This window comes from Echinops telfairi, unplaced genomic scaffold (genome assembly GCF_000313985.2).
Source record: "Echinops telfairi isolate 266 unplaced genomic scaffold, ASM31398v2 ScPeMD7_29;HRSCAF=101, whole genome shotgun sequence".
Lineage (NCBI taxonomy): Eukaryota > Metazoa > Chordata > Mammalia > Afrosoricida > Tenrecidae > Echinops > Echinops telfairi.
In genome coordinates this window covers 4,390,988-4,399,724 of record NW_022103926.1, presented here as the reverse complement: position 1 = coordinate 4,399,724, position 8,737 = coordinate 4,390,988, and the positions used below count along the sequence as shown (strand labels likewise).

The following is an 8,737-nucleotide window of genomic DNA, read 5'->3' as shown; positions in this document are numbered from 1 at the left end:
GAATTGAGGCCATGATAGTGGGGGGGAAGGAAGCACCAAAGGACTAGAGGAAAGTTGTGTGTTTCATCGGTGCTATACTGCACCCTGACTGGTGCATCTCTTCCCTGTGACCTTCTGTGAGGGGGTGTCCAATTGTCTACAGATGGGCATTGGGTCTCCACTCCATGCCCCCACCTCCCTCACATTGGGTATGGTTTTGTTCTGGGCCTAGCCTGGCCTCTCTTATCTATCCAACCTTCTGTGAGGGGGGTGTCCAATTGTCTACAGATGGGCATTGGGTCTCCACTCCATGCTCCCTACCCCGCTCACATTGGGTATGGTTTTGTTCTGGGCCTAGCCTGGCCTCTCTTATCTATCCAAGTCTATCCAAGACTTCCAAATGTGAGCCTTTCAGAGCAGTTGGGTGCCATCTAGTTCTGGTTAAAGTGTATTTTAAACGCCCTCAGCTACCTCTCTGGGAACAAGTAATTCTTTTATTTGGAAAGCATTTATTCTAGCCACAGAAAGGCTTAAAAAGAGGATTTGCCAACCCTCAGACCCTCCATGGGTAGCTCCCTGGCTGGGCCATGCCCTCTGGGGAGACTTGCTTATCAAGCCTGGCTGCAAATGGCCCCAGAACCCTGAGAGACAGACGTATAGCCTCTGGCAACTTCAAAATGAGCGCAACTCTGCTGGGACTTTGAGGGGACAAGTCGTTTGGGGGGTCTGGGGCCACCTGGTATTAGGCCCCTCTGTTCTGCACCATCAGTCTCATGGGAAAAGCAGGTGTCCCTCATTCATTCATTCATTCATTCATTCTTGTGCAGCATCTTAGGGAGCTGGGCAGGGCGGATGCTTGCCAACTGAATGTTGTCTGAACCAGTAAATCTCACCTTGCAATGTGTTTCCCTCCTGTCTGCCTGGGGAAATGCAAAACCAGCTCTGGAGACCCCGCCAACCCCTCTTTCTCCTTGGAGTCGGCCCCGACCATCACCACCACCAGAGGCTGAGTGGAGGCCCTGCTCACCTGGGCTTGCCCAGCTGTTGCCACTGTGTTCTAAGGCCCTGTTCTCCCAGCGGACTGTGACCACATCAAGGACAAGGCTTATTTGTCTTTGTCTATCCATGTGTGGGGGTCAGGAGGGGGCACAGGCCAAAGGCAGCCTTGTCATCTGAGGGGACAGAACTTACAAAGAAAGCTTAGACCAGCATCAAACAGCCTGGTGCGGTACGGGGAGGAACATGCCTGAGAGGCGGGGTATACAGGTGCGGGTACCAGAGAGGAGACTGACAAGACTGGGGATCTCAAGGGCTCTAGGGCTGATCCCACGTAGAGGCTGCCCTGGGAGGGGCTGAAGTGGAAGCAGGGAGGCCAGGGAGAGAGGGAGGAAGGCCACCTCTCCTGACCTCCTGAGGCCCTGCAGAACTTTGAAGGCAGACAAGACAGCTGAGGTCCCTGGAAAGGACCAGGTTTGCCCAGCCAATGCCATTGATATTTCACACACTGGCACTACCTTGGGATCCTGTGGCCTCCTTCTTAGCAATTTGTGGGGCTGGGCCCCAGGAAGCATGGCAGCTGAGCAGACAGAAGAACCAGAACTCCCCCCCTCCACCCCGACGGAAGAGCATGATCTCTCCTGAACTCCTCTGTCCTGCAGCTTCTATTCCAAGGACAGCGAAGGCAGCTGGTTCCGCTCCCTCTTTGTCCATAAGGTGGATCCCCGGAAGGATGCCCACTCGACCCTGCTGTCCAAGAAGGAGACCAGCAACCTGTACAAGATCCAATGTGAGTGGCTGCTGTGCTGCTGGCCCCGCCCGAGACACCCCAGCAGGGAGATGGGAGGGTCCCCCACAGACGTACCCAGCCTCGGCTTCATGTACCCTTCTCTGCTCTCTCGTAGTTCACAATGTGAAGCCTGAGTGTCTGGATGCCTACAACAGCCTGACGTGAGCGCCCTGCTGCCCTGGCTCTGCTTCGCCCCTTCCCTCCCACAGCCCCTTGGGTCCCCTCCCTGCTCCATGCTCCTTGCAGAAACGAGGGCCTGCAGATTCCAGAGCTGGAAGGCCTAAAGCCTCTGATCTTAAAAGATGAGCTGAGAGAAAGGCCCAGCCTTGTCCCAGGGGCCCTGCTCCAGGGTGTGAGTCTGTCCCCTCTCTGTCTCTTCCCCAGGGAGGCTGTGCTGCCCAAGCTGCACCTGGACGAGGACTACCCGTGCTCACTGGTAGGCAACTGGAACACCTGGTACGGGGAGCAGGACCAGGCAGGTAAGGGACTGCCATCACCCCTCCTCTCACTCCCCTGCTTATCTACCCATCATGGCTCCCACCGCCCTGGCTATGGCCCTGGAGGGTCCAGGAGCCCGGCCCCACCCAGACTCAGCTCCTCCTTCCCCTGCTCCCTGTGTGGCCCCCAACTCAGAACTTCTTGCTTCTCACCTCAGCAGCTGGACCCTCTATTTCCAGGCCAGTGTGCACACTCTTTCTTTGGCCTACACATTCTTTCTCTCCCGGGACCGCAGCCCTTGCCTCCTCTCAGCCCTGGTCCTGCCCTCGTCACGACCTGCCTGCTCACCAGTCTCTTCCCAGACCTGGCTGACCCCTCGGCCTTCCCCGTCCGCTGGTGGAATAAATGGGGGCACTTGTTGGAGCTGGTTCCTTACTACTTTCCAGGAGTGCTCTCGGGACTGCCCAGCTCAGTTTGTGCTGGCTGCCAGAACCCCACCCATGAAGTTGTTTGGCCCCCGGCATCTCAGTCACTCAAAAGGGTCTTAGCATGTAGATCGGTGCGTTCAAAATGGCAGCCAATAGCAACTCACCCTACTGAAATTTAAGTTAAAATGAAAGAAATGAAACACTCAGGTGTATTTCAAGTGCCAACCCCAGCCTTGGCTGCCATCTTGGTTGGCACTGGGTTAGCCTGTCTGCACAGCACAGGGAACGCGCACTGCTGGCCACAGGGAGCTCACTAAGCCAGCCTGCTCATCCTTGACCATGCTGGCCGTTGCACTTGCTTGGAAAGCGGGGAGTGGGTCACACAGTGTGGGGATGGTGCCGGACCCTGTTGTGGAGCTGCCATGAGTCGGAACGGGCTCAAAGGCAGCTTTATTAGAAGGATGTGATGACAGCAATTCAAATCCGGCTGAGTGTTTTCAGGGAAAAGTAAGCATCCTTCCACCCACAGCCCTGGCCCTCACTTCTCTCCGTGCTGAGCTCTGGGTGCTATGTCATGAGACGGTACCATGGCAGGGTGTCTGGAAATGTCCTTCCCCACCCTTTAAGCACCTGGGGTGGCCCTCGGAGCACAGGGTACTGTGTTGGCTTCATTGGGTTTCTGTAATTCGCTGTGCTGGAGAGTCTTGGGTGTCTGCCCATTAGACCCATCCCTCCTCTCAGCCAGCCTCCGGCTTGCTGCTCCCAGGAGAATATCCGATCCACTTGCTGTGGTCACAGCAAGACTTCCTGATGAAAACAGGGCGCTCAGCCAGGCTGGGCACCACACACACACACACACACACACACACGAGCTGGCCTTAGGGTGAGCAGGGTGGGGTCCCAGCAGGCTCTGACCCAGCCCCCCAACCACTGACAGTGCACCTGTGGCGATTCTCCGGTGGCTACCCAGCCCTCATGGACTGCATGAACAAGCTCAAGAACAATAAGGTAGGTTGCCCTCCGGCCAGGCCCGCACCCCTGGGCCATCCTCTCTGGATGATGGTCCAGCTCAGGCCCCCAGGTTTGGTGGGGGCACTTCCTGATTGCCCTGCTCATAGGAGTACCTGGAGTTCCGGAAGGAACGGAGTCACATGCTGCAGTCCCGGAGGAACCAGCTGCTTCTAGAGTTCAGCTTCTGGAACGAGCCACAGCCCCGGGCGGGCCCCAACATCTATGAGCTGAGGACCTACAAGCTCAAGGTGCCCGCCTCCCACCTCCCCTGCTGAAGCTCTGTGGTGCAGGTTGCCCTGAGGTGGGCCCTGGGCACCCAGACTGGTCCTCGGGCCTCCCCTCATGTACTCACCCCTGTCCACATACACATCCTTATGTGTGAGGCAGGGCCGGCGTGGGGCTGAGCAGCACCTCTGGAGAGCTGACACTGGGCAGGGCCCAAGGGCTCACTCACACCCCTTCTCTGCCTCTTTCAGCCGGGGACCATGATCGAGTGGGGGAACAACTGGTGAGTGGCCGTGTTGAGTGCTGGGGAGGGGCGTGCGTATCATCCTTCCCCAGGGCTGTGTTGTAGGGCACCCAGCATCCTCTGCCCTCCAGGGTGCCGGGAGGAAAAGGTCTAAGCGGGGGGGAAGGGCCTGCTGGTTGAGTGGAGGCCTGCACTGGGAGAGCATGCAGTGGTACCTGCTGCTCCAGGAGGGTCAGGGGCATGGCTATCCCCCAGGAGGTGGGGGGCCAAGGAATCAGCCTGGGGACACCCTTCAAGGAACCCTGTGCACCGGCCACATTCCAGATGGCCCCGTGTTCTGGCCGCTGCAGAGACTTTTCTGTTTTCCCTAGGGCCCGGGCCATCAAGTACCGGCAGGAGAATCAGGAGGCAGTTGGTGGCTTCTTCTCGCAGATAGGAGAACTCTACGTCGTGCACCATCTCTGGGGTAGGCTGGGGGCCCCTCTGGGAGCCCTTTGACAGTCGGTGTGGACAGTGGGGATACTGGTACCCTCCTGGAGCTGACTTGCTGGCTTGAGGAGAGACCACCTCAGGTGGGAACTCACAAGCAAGATTAGTTGAGAGGATCACAAATGGCCTTGCAGAAAAGAAATGAACAGATGCCATAGAGCGAAACATAGGAGACCTCCCTTGGCTTGGGTAGCCAAGGGCGGGAGTTCTGAGGGGATGAGATGTAAGAACAGAGCTAAAGGGTGAGAAGGAGCCAGCGCTGAGATGCTGCAGGAAGGGCATTCCAAGTGGAAGGAACAATATCTGCAAAGGGTTTGGAGGAGGAGAAAGGAGATCAGTATGTTGAGGGCAGGGAAGAGTGTAGGGTGCTGGGGTAGGACTGGGGCCCAAGGAAAATCAGGCTGGACCTCACAGACCAGGAGGGGATGGTAGGAGGGTTTTCCCTCCGATTGCAAGGCAAGGCTGCTGCAGTATTTGAAGCCTCAGCAAGATAATCTGATTTCTGTTCGGATGTGGTTCCTCTGGCAGCCGTGTGTGGAGCGGTGTGTGGGAGGGCAGGAGAAGAAGATTGTAAGGCCAGGAAGGTAAGATCAGGCCAGGTCAGAGAGGGTGGTAGCCTGGCCTAAGCTGGTGGCAGTGAGTACCATTTGCTAGCTTGGAGGTAGAACCCAAGGGACTTGTGGATGAATTGGCTGTGCGGGGCGGAAGAGAGGGAGGGAGCTTCCAGAATTCCCAGGCTCCTGCTTGAGCTGCTGTGTGGATTCTGCTGTCACTGAGTCGGGAAGGAGCAGCTTGGAGGGCCAAGAGTGTACCTGACCCAAGGAAGGATTTCGTTTGAGATGCTGGTACATCCATTGACACCAAGGGGTATAAGATGTACAAGCAGAGCCTGCAGGAGAGGTCCGGGCCGGAAACAGAAGTTGGGGAGCTGTCAGCCTCTGTACGGGCTAGATGTGGTTATCAAATGAGACAGGGCTTGCTAACAGCCCAAAGCATCTTGGGGAGGAGGAGATGGCAGGGCAGGGTTTGGGGCAGTAGGAGCAGGGGGCAGGGGGGATGAGCCTGTGTCCTCTCTCCCACAGCCTATAAAGACCTGCAGTCCCGGGAGGAGACTCGAAACGCTGCCTGGAGGAAGAGAGGCTGGGATGAGAATGTGTACTACACAGGTGCGGGCTGTTTGTGGGTGTCAGTGGGCCCTTGGTCCTCTGCCAGGAGCCCTTCTGCCGGAGGTCCAGCCTCACTGATCACCTCCAGCGATGGGGAAGACAGAGCTAGTGAGCTTCCATCTGGGTCACCCCTCAGCTGTCGGGAAGCTTCCTGCAGCTAATCTACAACGAGGGCTTTGCCCAGGGGCTTGCTCGGAGGGAGGACACCACGCAAAAGGGCCTGCTGTTTCTGCTGAGGGAGTTTGCCACTTTGTTGGTGACCCCTGAGAACCATCTGGACTTGGTAGGCATTGACTGTGAGCCCTTGGTGAGGTGGGAAGGTGGGTGGAGAAGACAGATGAACAGAAGCCTGTCCCTGGTTTTGAGGAGCATATAGATGGCAGCTGGTGTGTTTGCTGAAGGAGTCAGTGGGAGCCTGGCTACTCGGAGTGGTGCCCAGCGGACTCCATCAGCCTTCTGGAGGAGCTTATTAGAAGTGCAGAATCCCAGGCCCTCCCAGACCTACAGAATCAGAATCAATACTTTAAGAGCTTTGAGACATTGGACATGACTGGTGATTTGTGGGCGTATTCAAGTTTGAGCAGCTCTGGGTAGGAGGGAGTGTCCACTTCCAGGTGACCTTGGCCTGTAGTTTTCCCATTTGTTACATGAGGCCATTGGACTAAACCAGTGTTTTTCAAACCTCAGCCACTTGACTCCCTTGCAGCTTGCTCTGCCGGCATACTATCACCATATTTATTTTCTTGTTATTGCCTCTACATTATCTTTGTTCTTCACCATATCCATGAACGCACTAGGCTCATTGCTTTTTCCACATGTACCGGATATTTGATACCGAATGTTCCTTTTTAAAAAAATGTGTCTCTCATTACCATGGAGACGACTCAAACTCATTGCCACTGAGCTGATTCTAACTCACAGCCACCGATCTTCCCGGAAACAGATAACCTCCTTCTCCTCTGGCAGAGTAGCCCGTGGGTTTGAACCACTGACCCTGCCCGCACTCAACAGTCCAATGCTTACCCAGCAGGGCCACCAGGGGCCTCTGCACCTAAGGACAACACCAACCTCCCTGACATGGAGCCAATTCAGACCCATCGAGACCCTATAGGACGGAGCTGCCCCTGTGGGCTTCCAAGGCTGCAAGTTCTATTTATTTACTTACTTCTTTTGGAAGAGTCTTTGAATTATTGCTGTGAATCAGGTGGGGGAGTTTACATTTTAGACCACCGACTGTGCAGTCAATAGTTCACACCAATTTTCCACCACTCCCCCCAGCCCCACCCCCAGATCTTCTTACGGAGCCCCAATCCTCCCAGTCACCAAATTAGTGCCATCATGCAGCCAGCCCTCCAGTCTGTTGCTTCTTCTTCCCACCCTCGCCCTCCCAAGACTGTAAATCTTTATGGGAGCGGAAAGCGTCATCATTCTCCGACACCGTGGCTGGTGGGTCTGAAGTGAAGACCTCCAGGTGAGCAGGCCAACACGTGACCCACTACTCAATCAAACACCAAACTGACTGCCGTCGAGTAGAACTGCCCCGCGGGTTCTGGAGACGCGAACTCTTCGAGGAGTAGGAAGCCTCATTGTTGTCCTGTGGTGGTTTAGAACTGCTGACCTTGAAGTTAGCAGCCCAACATGGAACCCAGTATGCCACCAGGGCTACGGCAGTCCACTTCAGTCCCCTCTAATTCCACAGGGTGGTGAACCTGGCCTTTTCCCATGGGGCCTTCCAGGAAGACTCTGAGACTTTGCTGGCTTAGCCCATATGCAGTCTCCCCTACCTGCAAAGGCCAGTTGGGGTGGGTGCTTGCCACAGTCCCCTTGGTGACCTCTGCTTCTTTGTCCACAGTCCCCTTGGTGCGACACATGGAGTCTCGGATCATGATCCCCTTGAAGATCTCGCCTCTCCAGTGATGTTGCCTTCACCCCCAGGGCAGCCCCGGACCGAGGTGCTTCCAGTCCTGCTCACACCCCTTCATCTCACGCTGGAGGGGTTTGAGGGTGGCGCCAGTTCAGGCAAAGGGGCAATGAAGGACAACAGGTCTGAGGACTGGCAGCTCTGCACAGACCCTGCCACCTTCCCTGCCCTCCTTCTTCCTCTCATGTTGGAAAGCTTCTTGTCTCCCTGACCTCTGACAAGAGCTGCAGCCCGCCATCTGTCTTCCACACCTTCCCCTAAGATGCCTGAGCTCATGACGCCCCAGCCCTGGTTACTACCACAGAACCCCCCCCCCCAGTTCACTTTAGTTGTACAAAGGGTAGTGTGTCCAGTGTGAGAGATGGAGTCGGAAGCCAGTGGTTAAGACTGGCCAGGTTCCTGGCCTCCACTGGGCCCACACACTCGCTAGACTATCTGAGCCAAGTCCCTCCTGCTGCCCACGGCCTGGAACTGCCCCAAACTCTCACAGTCACAAGATTAGGAGGTCAAGACATTCCACTGAGTAAGGCCTGGAGACAAGATGGAGCAAGGAGCACCTGGGTTTGAGTTGCAGCATCTGGAATCCAACACTAGGAAGACAGGATAGAACTGAAGACCAGGCAGGAGGGGTTCTAAGACAAGTTGGACAGGGAGAGGATCATTTGATTCTCCCTAAGTCTTGGGGTTGAAGCTGAATGTAATTCCAGTCCTTTTGTGGGGGATAGTGTGTCCCCCCTCACCCTGCTGCAGGCAAAGGGGTAAAGCTGGGTCTTTATTTCCCACACCAGCATTCTATCTCTCAAGCCATGTTCCATTCCCCAACCCTCATTCTCCTGTGTCACCTGGTGTGTGGAGTAGGGGCTAGTAGCTCAGGGGGGCCTGAATCCAGGAAGCTCACATCTCATGAACCCTTTGGTAGCTTGATTCTGCCTCCCAGAAAGACTTGTGCTAGAGTTACTGATGGCACTGATTAAATATTTACCGCAAAGCCGAGTGTATTTTCTTCATCTGTGAGAAACTGGCAGATGCCAGAGGCAAGGCAGAGCTGGC

At 55.9% G+C, this 8,737-nt stretch overlaps 1 protein-coding gene across 1 annotated transcript; it reads left to right on the top strand.

Annotated features, from left to right (window-relative positions):
* Positions 1-1,620: 1,620 nt before the first annotated feature.
* On the top strand, positions 1,621-8,289 carry NIPSNAP1 (nipsnap homolog 1; the record flags this gene model as incomplete). The annotated part of the gene is made up of 9 exons (XM_004715351.2): positions 1,621-1,765; positions 1,881-1,926; positions 2,150-2,244; positions 3,569-3,639; positions 3,750-3,890; positions 4,119-4,150; positions 4,483-4,577; positions 5,683-5,766; positions 7,619-8,289. Coding segments are annotated over 9 exons (774 nt in total), but the record flags the coding sequence as incomplete, so codon positions are not given.
* Between the last annotated feature and the right edge of the window lie 448 nt (positions 8,290-8,737).